This window comes from Phyllostomus hastatus, unplaced genomic scaffold (genome assembly GCF_019186645.2).
Source record: "Phyllostomus hastatus isolate PE091 unplaced genomic scaffold, TTU_PhHast_1.1 phas_contig_86, whole genome shotgun sequence".
NCBI lineage: Eukaryota > Metazoa > Chordata > Mammalia > Chiroptera > Phyllostomidae > Phyllostomus > Phyllostomus hastatus.
The window spans coordinates 23,248,131-23,265,963 of NW_025333977.1; the positions used below are offsets into that span (position 1 = coordinate 23,248,131).

The 17,833-nt window shown below is 42.2% G+C and overlaps 1 protein-coding gene and 1 pseudogene across 1 annotated transcript; both read right to left on the bottom strand.

Annotated features, from left to right (window-relative positions):
• Positions 1 to 694: 694 nt before the first annotated feature.
• On the bottom strand, positions 695 to 3,377 carry LOC123827113 (annotated as a pseudogene).
• TNFSF10 (TNF superfamily member 10) lies at positions 695 to 17,808 on the bottom strand. The gene is made up of 5 exons (XM_045851461.1): positions 17,467 to 17,808; positions 11,698 to 11,835; positions 8,912 to 8,954; positions 5,922 to 6,023; positions 695 to 4,310 (listed from the first exon to the last, which is right to left on the bottom strand). Exons 1-5 carry the CDS (start codon positions 17,686 to 17,688, stop codon positions 3,871 to 3,873), a joined length of 945 nt encoding a protein of 314 aa, XP_045707417.1. The 5' UTR covers positions 17,689 to 17,808; the 3' UTR covers positions 695 to 3,870.
• Between the last annotated feature and the right edge of the window lie 25 nt (positions 17,809 to 17,833).

Consider the following 17,833-nt stretch of genomic DNA (forward strand, 5'->3'; position numbering starts at 1 on the left):
TCAGCTGCTGTCTATGGGAGCAGGGCTAGCCATTTCTGTGTCTCCATTCTTCCTATCAGTCTCGGCGTGGCTTCTTCCATAAATCCTTTGTTATAAGACTTCAGCTACTTTTCAGTTGGTTATTTAGGTTGATTGCTCTATACTTGAGCTCTAAATACAGATTCGTCTTGGAAGGAGGTAAGTGTAACATCCCTCTAGGATCTGCCACCCTCTAGGATCTCTGGCCATCAATCCTTAATGCTACTTAGCTAGCAGCTGCATCACTCCAGTCTCTGCCTCTGTTGCTACATGGGTTCTCCCTGTGTGTCTCTGTCTCTGTTTCCAGCTTTTCTTCTCTTTGGAAGAACATCAGTCATATTGTAGTAAAGGCCCACCCTATTCCCCTGTGTCCTTATCTTATCCAATCACCTCTACAACAGCTCTATTTCCAAATGAGGTCACATTCTGAGGTACTGGGGAGTACGACTTCAACTCATCTCTTCGGAGGGCAAATTCAACCCATAATAGAAGCATTCACCATAAGGGAAAGGACTGATATGTTTTATTACACTAAATAAAAAGTGAGTAATTCTTCTCTTCTGTAAGATATGTCAGATAAGAGATAAAAGAAATTAGAAGTCCTTTTTCCTATTTTTAGTAATCTTGGTACTATAAAACAAATGTGAGTGTTACATAAACAAAAACTACACACCTCAACATAGAACTATGTTTATTAAAAAGTAACATTTTAAAAATGTAGTACAAAAATACAGAGTAAAAATTAATTTGTTCTTAGACCCCTAAGGTATTTGTCATAAAACATTTTATTCTGTTTCTTTGGGTTTTAAACTTTGGTTTAAAAGGTCTTCTCTATTTGAGATTACTTTTGGAATTCTCCAGTTCTTTCTATGTCACTAGGTATTCATTCATTCATTCACTCATTCATTCAGCAAATCCCTTACCTTCCTGTATGTACAGCAGATATACATGTAACAGCGCTAAATGTTTCCACTTATATTATACTGAAACAAGCTTTTAAAACCATACAAATAAGTCCATTTGTTTGTACATAAGAATTTGATTAGTGTTATGGAAAAAATAGAGTGAGGAGGATCAGAAGTGCCAGGTGTCTCTAACATGTTGTAAATTTAAATGTAAATGAGCCTTTTCGAAAAAGACCAGCTTGATCAGGGCATATTTCAATGAAAATATGAGCATATACTTAAAGAGTAGATATTATGCTATGTTTAGGAATAACATTTAGAAGAAATTAGACAAATACTCCAACTAAATTTTTCTCCAACTACTTAGATGAAGTGGTGAAATAAAATGTTTCATGTCATGATTTTGGAAGATAAAACTAACTGCTGTTTTTCTGGAAGGGGTAAACAAATGATACAACCTTAATCAGATATGTATCAGATACCAACATTTGGCAGGGGACGAGTCTGCGTGCGTCTTTATTTGGCTCTTTTCTGCTGACTTACCTTTGTCATTTCTGCTTTCCCATTTCTCCTCCTCACGTGAAACCAAATTCCCTGGGTTTTGAATAGCTGATTAGTCATCACAGAGTCCTTTATCAAAAATACCTTCAGTGCTTTTGGCCAGCTGTGACTTTCAGTAGCACAGGCCATTCACAAACATAATTTCATTAAAAGTGATAGCATTTTGAGTGTAATTTTCTCATTTCCACCAGATTCAGATGTAGGAGACAACTCCTGCAAAGTCCCATGTGAGGTGCACTCCCTGTGCACGCTGCGTGTGCTGACAGAGGACGGCCTCCCAAGACCATGACCTCTGGGCAGTGCTCCTGTCTCTTCCAACTGTGCAAGTGTCATCCCTCACAGCAATCTGGAAGCTATCAATATGATATACTGTTTAAGACCGTTACTTTCTTTTTATTTTTTTTTTAATTTAAGACCAGGAGTACTTTTCTCAAACCCATCAGGGAAATGAACAGGTTGGTTCTGTAACAATGTGTCGTGCTGAAAAGCACAGGCCAGTAATTGCATATAAATACATACTGCTACATTCAAATGACCCGATCAGACCACAAGTCTTCAATGTTCAACACAGAATAAGTATCCCTGTACAAGCAGCATTGTTGTGACATTTTAACTGTAGCATTCTTCTCCTTCCTTACCCTCTCCTTTTGGCAGAATCCACACCAACTTCCTCATATTGTTCCAAAAGCAGCCATGTCCTCACGGGCCTCAGAAAGCTGTCCTTCCTCCATGCCCTCACCCACGTGCCAGTGGACAAAGGCACACTCGGCATACGTCAGGCCAAACTTGTGGTCCAAGCAAGCCCAGGCCTCAGCAATAGCTGAAGTGTTGCTCAGCATGTACACAGCTCACTGTACTTTGGCCAGGTCTCCGCCAGGCACCACAGTGGGAAACTGGTCATTAATACCAACTTTGAAGCCAGTGGGGCACCAGTCCACAAACTGGATGCTGCACTTGGTCTTGATGGCAGCAAGGACAGCATTGGCATCATATCACCATGGTACATTCTGCCATTTGGTTGGTTGGCTCATAGCATGCATTGGTGATCTCTGCTACAGAAAGTTGTTCACGGTAGACTTCCTCAGCGGAGATGATGGGCGTGTGTGACCAGAGGGAAGTGAATGTGGGGATAGGGCACCAAGCTGGGCTGGAATTTGGTCAGATGAGCTTTCAGAGCTCCATCAAATCTGCAGGAAGCAGTGGTAGAGAACACAATTTGACCTATTAACCTATTCAGGTTGGTATTGGTAGGGCATTCAATCTCGAGATTTCTATGACAGGTGTCGTAGTTGGCCTCATTGTCAACCATGAATGCAAAGAGTGCTCCAGGGTGGTGTGGATGAAATCGTAGGGCTCAGGTACAGCTGCGGAGGCCTGGGGGACTGGGTAATGGAGAACTCCAGCTTGGACTTCTTGCCATAACTGAGAGAGATTTTCTATCAGCCCGGAGGGGAACCCAGAACTAGTTCCCCCAACAAGCTGTGGGAAACCAAGAAGCCTTGAAAACTGTGCACTGGCCAGTCAGTGTCTGAATTCGTTACAAGATGAGGTCGATGATCTCCTTGCCAATGGCGTAGTGCTCGCAGACATGGTTATTGGGAGCATCTCCCTTGCCTGCGGTGAGCTGCTCAAGGTGGAATATCTGGTGGTGGGTACCATTTGGAACTTCATCAGTGACTATGGGTTCTAGGTTTACAAACACTGCTCTGGACTTATGCTTGATAGTGCCTCTCACTGACAGTATTCAAAGAGTCGTCTCCCTCCCACCTCATGATGGTCATTTGGCATCTGGTCATCAGGTCGGATGCTGTGTTCTAAGAAGTAGAGCCCTCAGCAGGCATTGCTTATCTGGACACCAGCCTGGCCAACACAGAAGGAGATGCATTCATGCATGGTTGCTTTGCAGACGTTGGGGGCAGGGGGATGAAGAGGAAAGGTTGTTGCTTCTTACAGCACAATTCTTAAGGTGATGGATGTCAGAGAACCTAAGATCACTGCTTTTTCTTCTAGAATCTTCTCAAGGGTAGATGATAAAGACAGATGTTAATTGCTACACATGGTTGAAAACTGAGGTTCTTCTGGATTTCTGTTAGCAAATTGGTATCAGGTAGAACCCTGAAAGGTCTTTTAGCACTTTCATTTTTGGGGGGGTAATAAGATGGTCACTTTTCAGAGATATTAAAAACACATGTATCTTCAACATGTGTTGAAGAATGTTTCATCGTGGCTGCCCTGCTCAGGCTGCCCTGCTCAGGCTGCCGTGCTCAGGCTGCCGTGCTCAGGCTGCCGTGCTCAGGCTGCCGTGCTTTGTCAGCTGTGGTGGAATATCACCCTGAAGTGAAAGGTTACTTTGAGAGCACTGTTGTTCTTTTTCTTTGCAGATCATCTAGCCAATTAAAAAGGCCCCGAAAAAACTGCCTTCTTGGTCCATGTCCATCAATTCTTGATTAGTTACAGATACAAAAATTTTGTCATTTTCCTTAAGTTCAAATATTCCACCTTGATAGATGGAATAGAGTCCATATTCTGAATCTTTAGACCAACAACTATTTCTAGCACTTTTCATCAGCAGTATAGGGTCATTGTACGTTGTGAATTTGTAAATATATTGTACCATCTGTTTGTTTTTCCTTCTGTGCCCTACTGTTGAAACATCCTCAGGTTCCTGAAAGCGGAAGTATGTTTGGGAATAAATATAATAAAACCCTGTTCGATCGATAACTAGTTCTCCATTCCTTATGTGCATATTATTCAAAAATGAATGTCCTTTTCTTGATGTTTCCCAGGAGGTTATTTTATGGCCGAAAACATTTTCATTCTTGGAGTCTGGATGAAGGTTAGAGAGTAAAAAAGTTAACAAAAGGCAGTTCATAGCAAAGCAAGGCATGTCTAAGGACTGTTGCTAGACTATTTTTTGGTTGGTATTGCAAAGGATTTCAGTCAAATATACAACTTCTTGCTCCTTTAATCTTACAAGGATTTAAAATTCTGGTCATATAGAAATCTGAAGGCCTCTGTATTATTTTGACCTGTTGGGAGAGTACCTTATTTTTCTGTACCTTGTTTTCTACTTACACCACATCTACCGCACTTATCTCTGAATGGTAGTGCAGATACGGTTCACTCAGGTACTCCTGGGCAGAACTTCCGTCCTGGACCCCTGCCTCCCTTCTTGTGCTGTGAGCTCAAATGGAGAGCATATAAAGAAACCAAAAGAAACATATCTACTTCCTTAAGCTTAAAGCTCAGAACTTCTTGCTTTTTCTTTGGATCTCTGTGGATTCCCTCCTTGGTCTTTCTCAGGAGCCAAAGGCAGCATCCAAGCGGAAGGCATCTCTAGTCCACAATAAGACAGAGCACAAGGTTCGGCAAAGATATAATTTAAAGATCTTGAGATCCTTGGATCTTTAAGTCCTAACGACTGAATAAAAAAGGGCCCTACAAAATATGGTATTCCTTTAAACTCTGGGCTCATCTCCATGACAGAAACAAAATTTAGTTTTTCAAGAGTTTAAAATAACCATCGTATTTGTTGATAAGTAGTGAACAGTAACATCACAATAATTATCTCACGCATAAGCAGAACTGTTAATTATTTATAAAACACGAGTTCAGGAATATCAGGAAGGCAAATGTCTAGAAAAATTCAAAACAATAACTCTCCCAAAACACCCCATTAACTGATGCCTGAAATTTCTTTAACTTAGGACAAAACCTTTCACAATATCAAAAGTGACTATTTAGTGAGTTCTTAAAATACACCAGGCATTTTGCATGTGTTAATCTTTACTGTTTTCTGTGTTAAAGATTATCTCTATTTCATTTGAGAAACTGAAGCTTGATTAGGTTAAGTAATTCGCTCAAAACACATGTCTAGGTAAGGAGGAGCTGGGATCCCAGTGGGGGTGTGCAGACTGCAAGACGCATGTGCTCCACTGCAGCACTCGACGGACACCTGCTCTGCAGTGAGACGGCGGGTGTAACATGTTTGGCTAAACTCTATGACACTGACGTTTCTGTAAGTAAAAACGAGTCAAATATCGGCAACTGCTCGCAGTTCAACCAGAACAAATGTCACAAGGAGTGCTCCGTGACTAATGACTGATTTAGAACTTTGAAGAGGGAGAAGGTTTGATAAAAATGAGAATGAGAAATTACTTTAAAGAAGAAGGAAAAAGCAAAAACGGAGACATGGGAAACTCAAAGGCCAAGTTTTCCCACTTTGTAATTTTCTGGAGACCACTTATATTAGGGAAGTAATGGAGCCATTTGTCTTGTAATTTTGCTTCTGACAAGAGTCAGTCTAAGACCTGATTATGGCTGTGCATTTTATAGACAGCTATATACACGTTTCAGGTACAAGTGAAAAGAGTAAATTCTTTGGAACCAATGCGTTTATTGCATCTCTTTAAACCATAAGTTAGTTGTTTCTCTTACTTGGCACTGGGGGTGTGGTTCTTCTCTGTTTGCCCCCTGTTATGTGAGCCGCTACTCTCTGAAGTTCTCTTCTTATTAGCGAAGGACCATCCTGTTGGCTTTCTGAAAGAGAAATGACAAAGAATCATCAGCACGTGTTCGACTGCCTCTCAAATATCACATTGATGTCTACAGCTATCACCAATCACACATTGCGAGCACTCAGGGCTTCCCACGTTGATTACATGATTTCATAAAAATCAGCCAACATTTACGTATGATGATCAGTCTACTTCCATTTATGTTTAATTTGAAAAGTACTTTTGATGAGAAGAATAAACAGTACTTTGGGTTATAATTTATCAGCGTCTCAGAAGTAATTACAGTGAATATGACAAAGTGAAGATTATGGCCCTCTTCCAAAAGTACCCAAACAAACAGACTAAAATCTGTGGACCTGCAATAATCTTGCTGAGTCACTAAAGTGCACAAATAGCCCTGGCTGGTGTGGCTCAGTTGGTTGGAGCATCGTCCCACAAAGCAGATGGATGCCAGTTCGATTCCTGGTCAGGGCACATGCCTGGGTTTGGGGTTCCATCCCTGGGTGAGGGGGGGCATAAGAGAGGCAACAACTGATGCTTCTTTCTCACATCAATGTTTCTCTCCCTCTCGTTCTCACTCCCTCCCCCCTCTCTCAAAAAATAAATTGATAAAGTGCACACATAACCAGGTATTGGCAAATTTCTATATTGAGTTTCTATATATAGAATCAGAATGATACCAACTTCATAACCTCTATTTTTTCCTCTTTGCCAGCTACTAGAATTCTAAAGGAGTAGCAGTGATAACAATTGTCCGTATGTGCTACGGGCTGGTATCCATCAGTCATTCCCCCTAGCTTCCAAAAGGAATGTGAACTGACATGCTGTTCACAGTAATCAGTACATGAGCATATTAATCGCTGGTTCACTAGATCGTAACAAACAAGTACCTTATTGACCACCATTGAAGTACTTTGGAGCAGCCTTAAAAAATACAGATTCAATGAAGTACTCTTCCAAAAAATCTGCTCAAACTTCCCAAATGTGTTTACATTTGGTTTTTCAAGTAAATTACATTCTTTTATTAAGCAAATATTGCCAGGAATAAGGCACTGCACTCCATCCTACATGGGGCAGCAAAGATTAATCACTTATTACACTGACTAAGCCCTCAAGGGACTTAAACAGTCTTTTAGGGAAGATACAAACTAGAAAGTGAAATCTTGTATGGGAAATAAAGGGGGATATCTCTTGAGAGGAAGTAAAGATCCCTATTTATTGGAAAGCTGAGGTGAAGGGACAATTTGTGCTAAAACCTTTTTATTCCCTTACTCCAGCAAACCAAAGTGCCCATCACATCTAAGACAGGCACTCTTCCAGGAACAGGACAAAAGAATTATAAACAAACAAGTGCAAGAAAGTGCTTGAGGTGCAAGGATAATGATCTTCACAGGGTGAGAATGAGCAGCCTCTGGGCCAACCGGGACAGAGAAAAGGCCAAGGCAAGATGCACAAAGCATTCTAGGAACTCAGGCAGGAGAGGAGTTCAGTTTCAGGTTTGAATGGTGAGCCAAAGTATAAAGGATTTGAGTGCTAGGCTAAGAGATTGGGGTTTTAGAGGGTGTGGGAAGATCCTGAAAGGTTTTGATCAGGGAAGCAAAAAGGTATGTCTTGCGCTTTTGGTTTAGGTTTAGGAATAAGGTTTGACGGTAGAAGGTGAGAGGGCTGGAGAATGGCAAGTTACCGGACCATGGCTGCAGAACTGAGAGCAAGAGGCCTTAACCTAGGCCAGAAGTGGAAGGAAGGGACTAAGAGGAGGTGATAAAATTCCACAGGGGAAAAAGGAATGGGAAATGAGAATGTCTTCTCGCTTCTTCTAATTTTGTATTAATTGTTACTTATTCAGGATGGCTGGACACATATATGGTGCTGAAGACCAAACATGGCATGAGGATGCATAGTCAGTTACATATTATTCTCAAGGTGCTCAACTTTCCAGGTTGGTTACTTCATAACTTCCAGTGTTAAATAATTCATAATGTCCTGCCTGCCCCTAGACCTTAGCACTTTGTTTTTAAGTGTTCAATAACAAAATCCAATTATAAATATCTTGCGTTAGAAGTCACTGCAAGGATATGGGAAAGCCAAGATTTGAAAGCAAATTCTTTTTTTGTTTTGTTTTGATTTTTTAGAATCAGTGGTTGATAGTTGTGTTTGTTGTCATTTTAATGTTCATAGTTTTAACGAAAAGATATAAAAATGAAAGGAAATGAACAAAGTAAGTGTAAAGAAATAAAGTATAAAGGCACTTTGATGGCCAGGGAAGATCTGACAATTGGGTGATGAGGAAGGAGGATGAGAAGGTGCCAGTTTTGTAAAAAGCTAGGAATGAAAGAAGCCAGATGGAAGCCCGAAGAAGCCAGCCTGGGCAACAGCAGTGTTGGAGATGTGGGTCTTGAACGGGAAGATGGCTGTGGCATGGGGACCACAGGATGAGAACTGTGGGTGTGTAGGCGGATTGTTGGGAAAGCGATGAGGGAGCAAGGGGTTGCTGCATAAAGAAAGGCATAGACCTGTGGTGGTGAGAAGCAGAGAAGATGGATAATTTGAGGGCCCTTATTTATCTTCCTTCCAGCCATGTTCTAGAAAGCATTGAGATGGCTTGTGTATGATACACTAGAAGGTAAAAAAGAATGATTGAAGAAGTTGAGGTGAAAGGAAAATCCATGTCGGAAAAATAAGATTCAGCTGAAATAAAGTTCTGGCCGTAAGTGGGCCGCAGATTTAGTTCTGAGCTTTCCAGCTACCAGTGCAAAAAAGGAAATAGAATCAAGTAGCTTGAAACACCGAGCAGCAGGTCAGAGGCAGGACGCATGGATGGGGGCAGAGTGAAAAAGGGGGGAGGGTCATTCACCCTGCCAGGAAGTTGACAGTAGAAAGTTAAAATAACGACAATAAAAAAAATACTACCTGGAGCTGTAGAAATGGTTTCCTCATAGGTTCTCAAAACCATCTGCAAATAGTATTGAATAAAGGTTGTTAATTTCCCTAAACATTTTAAACTGACCAGAGCATGTCTATGGCCCCTTTTCCTAATGTCTGACAGATTCCTGTGTAAGGTATCCACCTAGGAAGATTCAAGTTGTTCGAGCATGGACTGTGAGCGGGGAGGGGTGTGAGCTGGGCGGGGTGTGAGCTGGGGTGAGCACCGAGGCAGCCACACTCATGCGCTGACCAGGAAGGGTCCTCTGTCTGGGAAAGCTCTGTTTCTGGATGACGCCTTTGAAAGTCCGCACCTGGAGCAGCAGGGGAGTAAGGAGCCATCTGCTGAGTTAGGTCCGCCTAATCTTTGCCAGACCCCCCTCCTGTGGCAGACATGTCACCTCAAGGTCTTTGTGGGGGGAGCGTGTGCTCACACGCATGTGTGTGCATGAATGATCTGTGTAATAGAGTCCAGGGGCTTTAAATTATTGGACAGACCCAAACCTCATGACATAAGGCACACCTCCTCTCTCCTGACGCCGAGATATACACAGCTCAAGGTCAGGTGTGACCTGGCCGTACCTGTTGTTCTCTCACTTCTGAGATTGTGGCTGAGGCATTCTTAAAGATATTTTTACCAAGTTCCTGTACCTTTACTAAAAATCTAGTATTACCCTCTTTGTACTAACCAGTGGGAAAACCCAGTAAAAAAGAGTAAAAACTGAGACTTTCTGTTAATTAAACAGATCCTCTCTTGGCTCATCCACAGCTTCTAAATTCCCCTCCATTCCATTCTGTCACCCCCAGGGGACTTTGTTCATCAGGGCCCTCCCTTCCTATCACTGTTGTGAATTTTGCAACTACCCGAAACTCCCCTCCTCTGCATTCCCATCTCCAATCAGAAGCTCTCTGCTTCTCCATCTGTGTCACGCTCTGACTCCAGATAGTGGGGGACTACCAGCCCAATGGGCGTTGGTATGTGAGAAGGGAAAGCGAGAGGTGGCCTCAGCATATTCTCTCTTTCTCTCTGTTTCTCTCTCATTTCAGAACAGAAAGGAAGGGAAAAGGAGGAGCAGCAGAGAGGAGAGAAGGGTAATTCCCACAGTGTGGGAGGCAGCATATAATAAGAATTACAGTCTGGTCAGATGGCTTAGATTCACATCTGTCAATTACTAACTTGGGAAACTTCTCAAGCTACTTAACTGATATAAACATTAACTTCATCTATTTTTCAAAAAGAAGAAGAGGAAGATAATGATTTCCTCCTCACAGAGCTTTGTGAAAATTAAAGGAGATAGCATATGTAACGGTTATAGGATGTTTACTGGAAATAGCCTATTTAGTTAATAGTGCCTGGAAAAAAAGGGGAAGTCCTTTGCCCCTAACTCTTACCCACCCCTCTGGGCCCTCTCCCAGCTTCTCTATTCTACTCAGTGGCAGGATGTGAGAATGGGAGGGAGAGGGAGAATGGCAGGAAAGTGATACATAAATCCATCCCCACCACCCTTATCTCCCCACTCCCAGCTCCAGCATCTAGTTCCCCCTTCCCACCTCAGTCCCCAAAGCTGTGGCTTTGCCACCCCCTTAGCCCCAGGGTCTGTGGAGTCCCATTTCTAGGTTCCTCAGGGCCCTTCCCTGGGCCTTGTCATTTGGGGTGATGAAGTCACAGCTGCTTCAGCACAGCGTGTGCGCAGTGGGCCACACTTCCAGGGCGGTCACACAGCACAGGTATTTCCAGGACTCCCAGCTGGAAGTCTAACTTCATTGCCTGCAGAAATAGCATCATAGCTGACATCTGGGCTCTACGGTGAGGACTGTTGCGGTGTGTGAGTCGGATCCTGAAGCACCAGTGAAACACTGGTTCTATGGAAAGCCATACTGAGAACCGAAGAATGGACTTGCGATCATGTCATTAAAACACGTCCTCCTCCTGTTCCAGGAATGTCCCAGTATTTCTTAAAAATCGATCATGGGACTTTCTACTTTACAGAGTATTTTCATATCTGTGTTCTCATGTGACTTTTCTGAGTAGGCAGAAGGTGAGTATTACTAAATACCATCTTGTAAAGAAGGAAGAGCTCTAGAGAAGAAACTTAATTTCACATGTCACGTTGCTGAAAGAATTATTATGTAATCATATTTAGTGAAATAAACTGTTAATTAACATAATGTTTCTGCTAGAGATCTCATTTAAGCAACTTCCATAAGCAGACAATACTCTACTTTGTCATTTAATAACTATAAATTAGATGTCATCACCTTCAGTTTTTCTGTATCTCTTCCTTCCCTCTTCCTTTCCTCTTTCTTCGTCTCTATATGCATAAAAGTAAATATATATTTTCAGAGATCAACATCTGGGAAAAATATAGAACACCATTATTTGGCCTCTTTTGTCTTCTGAATAGAAGAAAATCACACATATCCTTCATTGTTGTGTGACCTTGAACATATAGCTCTGCCTGTACCTCCGTTTCCACAATGTCAGGTACAAAGGTTAGACTAGATGGGGAGGCTGTTTAGAGTAGAGGCATGAACTCTAGACCAGGAGTCAACTAGGCTGTCTGGAGCTGTTCCACCTTTTCAACCAGGAGCACCGCTGTCTGGTGCTGTTCCACCTTTTTCTAGTTCTATGAATTTAGGGAAAAATCCCTTAAACACTCTGGACCTCAGTTTCTCCTGTTGCAAAATGAGGAGTCTAGACATGATAATCTTAAATATTCCTTCTCTTCTGACCTTCTCTGCCGGCTGGTGAAGTTACCTGATAGTTCACCTACCTTTCTCACTAACTGCCGTAGTTGCCACCTTATATGCCAGCAGGGGTTGTTTATGCTGTCGTCATCATAGGGGTCCCAGGAACCATCATCTTCCTTTAATAAGCAAGCAATGCCACTTTTGGACAACTTCTCCTGCACCTAGGGCGAGACAGAACATCGTACAAACATTACTCACGAGTGCTCTTTATATTTGCCCATTTAGAAGTTAAAGCTATAGACACTGATGAAACATTCAGGGTCACCTTGGCACCTTGGATACACTGATAGCTTAAAATTAAAGTAGGCACGCTGTTCTTTGCCCTTTAAATAAAAGTAAGCAGTTGGATATGGTGGACATGGCACAAGTGTGGGCCAGGCACTCCGGGTCACAAGGTGTTCGACGGCCCCTGCCATTAATCAGTGGTGTGTTTAAGTGGTGCTTCTGTGTCTGTTCTTCATCTGAGTTTTGAGCTGGTTCACTGTGGCGATCATTGAGGTCCCTTCCAGTTCTAGCAGAGTGTGGATCCCATTGTAAGGCTGGAAACTCACCTAAGTACCAAGTAGGCAGTGAAGTCTGTTAAAATGTAAGATTCTAAATGAAAAATTAGCCAAACAGCCTGGGGAGCGGGTAGTGTTCTGTTACTTGATCTGAACTTTGGCCCTCTGAGAAGACTAGTTATTGTGATTTCTACTTCTCTTGGATGGCAGTGTCTGGATCACGTTGCCACTGAAAATCTGAATACTGCCTCATTAAATATCCACACTAACTAGGGATTTATTTACCTGCAGAGATTTGAAACACCATTTGAAGTTTTGCTACCTCATCCTGCTTGAGAATAAACATTTATAATGGCCAGATCATTGTTGTCAACAAAGTCCTTTCTTGATGTCAAACACACATGCCCCCTATATACACACAGACACACACACACATGCATGCATGCGTGCGAGCGCATACTTCCCTAACCAACTGGAGCACTTCAGCCTGATTACTGGTTAATCTTACAAATTGAAACAAGAAGTTCACTCAAGATCAGAATTTTGTTTCTAACCATTGAAATTAAGGAGATGTTATTTCCTCCTACAAAACTACTTGACTGACCTTCCTGTGGAAAGATGATATTCCAAACCAAAACAACTGCTTGCAAGAGGTCCTAGCCAGAGCCCTGTGGTTCTGTGCTCAGCCAAGTACCCCGTGGACATTTGATCAATGCACCTGAGTTAATTCCTTTCACACACTCCAGATAGGACGTTCATTTACTTTTAAATGTTTGTTTTTTTTTCCTTCCTTTATTTAATGACCAGAGTACAGCATTCTCCTGGTCAATGCAGTGGAGGTGACAGCTGGGGCCACCTGCAATGGAGTTGGAGAGGGTTTCTTTGCCCCTGCCCACCCAGAGTCTTCAATTTTAGGCATCTATGGACATCTGCAATTGATGTAGGAACTGAAAAGCCTTTCTAAAAGACAGACTAACTGCATATGCTTTAGAAACATGAGAACTTGCCTAACAGGGTGGGGGTGGGGTGGGGGGAGGATCAGGGAGGAAATTCAGGCTCAGGGTGGTTGCAGGAAGAACAACTGGCTCTGTCCCAGCCCATTCAGTGTGAGTGTAGCTTGGCCAGGCACTGGTCTGAGGAAACTAAACAAACAGGCTTGCAAGCTTCTGTAACTCAGTACGAAGGATGTTGTGGCACAGAAAGGAGAGAGAGCAACTGCTTCACAGCAGGGGGAAGCTGTCAAGCACGGGAGGCTAGGGGCAGGGGCAGGAAAAGGCTGAGCCGGGAGCCGCTCAGGGTCAGGATGTACTGTTATTGTGAAAGGAAGGGGAGTTACAGAGGGTGGGTTTGGAGCAGGGGCCAGAAGCAGGGGTCAATTGCTGTTTAGTGACTCTGGATATCCTCTGGAAATTTTTCAGAAATCTTCAGGACCTTGAAAATTGAGTGTGTCCTTGGCTTACATGGGAGGGAGGTTGACGAGCTGATGTGACACTATTGCTACCTCACATTCAGTGAAGCCTAGAAACGTTGAGGATACACAGGCAACCTAGAAAATAGACATAATTAAAAAACACTTTTCTAAAAGCAAAACAAACAAGCAAATCCCTGCTAAAATAGCCTAATCCCTCCTCCTAGTTAAATTTCGGATGATCTCTCTTGTGTACAGGGTTGAGATCTGACTGTGTGGGGGCAATTTTTTGTATTGTTGTTTTCTCTTAAGACTATTTAAGAAGTCATGTTCCTTAAATCTGTATGAAAATCATATATGGGTAGTATAGATATTTTTATGACATTCACTGTAGAAAATGTAAAAAATGCAGATAAATAAAAAGGAAAAAAATCTTACCATAATCCTACCATCTAGTAATCACAATTATCAATTTTTTGGTGGTTCTTCTAGACATTTTTATGCATAAATATTGATTTCTGAATAACAGAAATCCAGAAAGAAAATCCCAACCATACTCCCCATCCCCACGTGTTCCTTGCATTGTCACTTTTGGTAATTTCTTCTATAGACTTCACCCAATGGGGAGCTAGACAGATGGGGAAGAATAATAATTCTGGGTTATTTCAAAAATGAGTAATGATTACTAATGTGAAGTGTCTTTCTCACCACTTCCTTTGCACCTCAAAGTATGGTTATTGCTGTACCTCCTAGGCTGGGGCTTTTGTCTCACTAGCCACTCCTGCACGTGTTGGGGCCAGGAAGGTGTATGTGCTACTTTCCTTTGCACACTTCAGGAAGGACACAGTTTTTGCAGTGGGTGCCTGCTCTTCTGTCCCAGAGCCCCTAGCTCTGTGAAGTGGATTTCTACAACTGCCACTGGTGCCATTGGCTAGGCCAGGTACACTCAGTCTTTGGCAGGGCTTGATGTCAGAAGGGTGGACTCCTTGGCCAGCTGGCTCAGAGACTTTGAGGTGGCAGGATGACCCTCTCTGCTGCCCAGGCATTAGTCTCTGACAGTCTTTTTCTGTAAACCACAAATAGCATAAAGGATCATTTATGGAGATTGGTGGAGAGGGTCCCCTTCTCTTTTCCCTCCCTATCCATGATGCCACAATGATAGGCAGTCCCATTGTCCTAAAACTTTTTCAGAGAGACAGAAACTTTGAAGGTGGAATCCATATTTACTGTTCATGCTTGCTGGTCTACCATTGTGTCTGTGAAGGTCCAATCCAATGTTATTCAGGCCTCCTTGATTCCCATTCCTTATAATCCTGCAAATTTTCACGAGCTAAAACCTACACTATGAACTTTAGAAAACTGCCACATGTTGAATATACTTTTCCAAACTCTACACAGACACCCAAGGAGGTTCAGATTCATTTTCCTTTGCAAAGTTTCCTCAAGGAGAGGGTATTGACTTCATGAGACTACTCCCTACTAATTACAATGGCTACTGCTTATTGGGCACTTATTTAAGGCCTGGGTTCAAAAGAGGGCTTTACTTTTTCTAAATTACTTTGTAGTTTTGGGCAAATCATGTCCCTAAGGGAAGTTTATCTGTAAACTTCCTTATCTGTTTATCTATAAAATGAGGTCATTATGTTTCCTTTATATGATTGTTATAAGGGTGAAGTAGGGTAATACTTTGCAAGGCTTCTATCTAGAACATAATACTTGCTTAGTATCTGTCAATTCTCCTCCCTTTCTGGCACTGTCAATGAACTTTTCTGCATGTCTGTATGTATGTATACATACACACTATGCAATCAAGAAAAACATACAAGTAGAGAGATGTTAAGCTTTATTTGAAATTTCCATTTTTATAGTTGAATTAAAAAAATCTTGATCATGTACAGAAAATTGCATGAGTCAGCTCAATCACGAACCAGTTAATTTAGTTTAAAATTAGACCAACTTGCAATGTAAGCAAGTTGAGGGACCCAAATGTGTACAGAGAGACAGGTTCACCCTGTTCATGCTGCAAAACTAACAAAGGCTAGATATGCTGGCTCCCAACAGATAAACACGGCAATACCCCCGCCTCTTACACAAACTTGGAACTGAAGACACAGTGATAGTTACATTTTTTTTTTCTTACAAATATACAGGCTGTTCTGAATGTGCCTTCTGATAAAACTGACTTTACTGGTCATTTCGTGGCAGCCATCATTTTCATAATTACCTAGAAATCAAACAAGATTCTACCTCATTCACTTCCAATCCATTGAAATAACCAAATTTATATCCACAGTGTATACTAACTGCACTTCCAAACAGATAAACCCACTATGGTTTCTGTGCAATTTATATTTTTCTGAGACCTTTAGTATTGCATTTTCTAGCCAGCTGGCAGATTTGATGTTGCCTTATCATACTATAGCAGGGCACCGTGTGCATTCCAGGTGCAAATATGATAACCCTGAGGATGCCCTGCTGCAGAGGGATGAGCCTAGGTGGCCAAAGGCTTGGGTTCAGCTCTGCTTCCAAAGCCCTGCCTGAGTTTCAATAAGCGCTTTCTCTAGGGGTGTCTAGTGTCCTCATCTATTAAATGAGGGGTGTTCAAAGTTCCTCCCAGCTTACAGTTCTTGATAGATTAGTCAAAATATATATGAGAAGCCAAGAGGTTGAGTTGGTTTACTTTCAACAATTTTGCATTCATAGTTTCAGAAGCTTTATATAGTTAACAAATACACAAATTAAAATGGCACTGTTTTTTTTTTTCTCCTTCAGGTGTACGTGGATTCATACCTGGACATTCGATAGGTGTAGAATAGTAGTTTTATTTTCAATTATTTTATGATGAACAATAAAATGTGAGTTCACCTGATAGCCATTATGTTACAGACTTTGCCCATTTCAGGCCTGCGGCCAGGGAGGAAAGGCAGAATGCTAGTTGTTTATGTTCTCAAGATGGTCAACACACAAACACCACAGACCTAAAACCAAAACGTATTTCAAAGGTCTGATCTGTCTCCACTCCATGTCTTGGAGGGAAAAAGAGAAACCAAGGCTTGGTTCTGATTTCAATTTAATGTGTATTATTCTACCTCCTAACTTTTGGAAGCCTGACTTGCCTGTGTGAAGCCTTTTCATACTGATTTAAGATATTTAAAAGAAAGGTGTGAAGAAGAATCTGGCACTGGTTACCAGCTCTGAAGCCAGAGGATAAGCAAACAGTCCATAAAGAGAGCATTTCTGTTTGTGCAGAGCCCGAGTCTAGTTTGCCTGCAGATCTTTGGAATTAGACACACCTAAGACAATACCATTATTGTTTGTGTTTTGGAACTTGCCTTCGGGTGGAACTCTGACTCTACCCTGTTCCTTGTGTACTAGGGATATCACCACATTTACAAAGGTCAGTTATTATTCAACAAGTATCTAATCAACACTCCTGTGAGGGAGCTACGTGCTAGCCCCAGGGGTAGGTGGGTGAGCAAAAGCAGACGGTGTCCTGCTCTGAGGCAGTTACTTTGACCCCCAAGAATTAGAGTCAAGACCTAGAAAACATTTAGCAAGAAAGCACGCAGTGAATGACAGCAACTGCTAATACAAAATACATATACAACTGAAGACAAAAAAACACCTCAGGAATTTTGCTGCCTACATCTGTTAGGAACTGGTAGGGCGAGTTGTACAACTGCACATTTTCACACAGTGCCTTATAAAGTTCTCAGTAACTATTAATGCATGTTAATACATACCAGCAGTCAGGGTCCACGGGCTGAGGGAGAGAACATTTTCTACACTATAAAGTTTTCGCAGAGGAGCAAGTCAAGACAAAGGAGAGGCAGTTAACCCAAGAGGGCTGGCAGCATCTGTCCACCCATGTACATTGTACTGACCTGTTTCAGCTCATTGGTGAAGTATATGTAAGTCACAGCCACAGAGACGGACTGCAGAAGCACGATGAAGATCACGATCAACAACCAGTTCAGTCCTGGACTGGAGTTCCCTGAGGTCTGCAATGCAGCCATGGCTTGTCCGTGCGAGACTGCTGCAGCGTCTGGCAGGCAGTTGCTGAGGAAGAAAAACTCAAAAGGGCGGTGGGTGGAGCTCAGTTGCATGGTAAATAGAAACTGAAAAACCTTTCTGTTGCCGTTAATGATTTTGTATTTGCCAAAGGCTTTGAAAGTAAAGAAGCTGAAATCAAACTGTTCTTTCCTGTGTCATACAGGGCTTGTCAGTTCCTGCACATGTGCATTTGCCCAA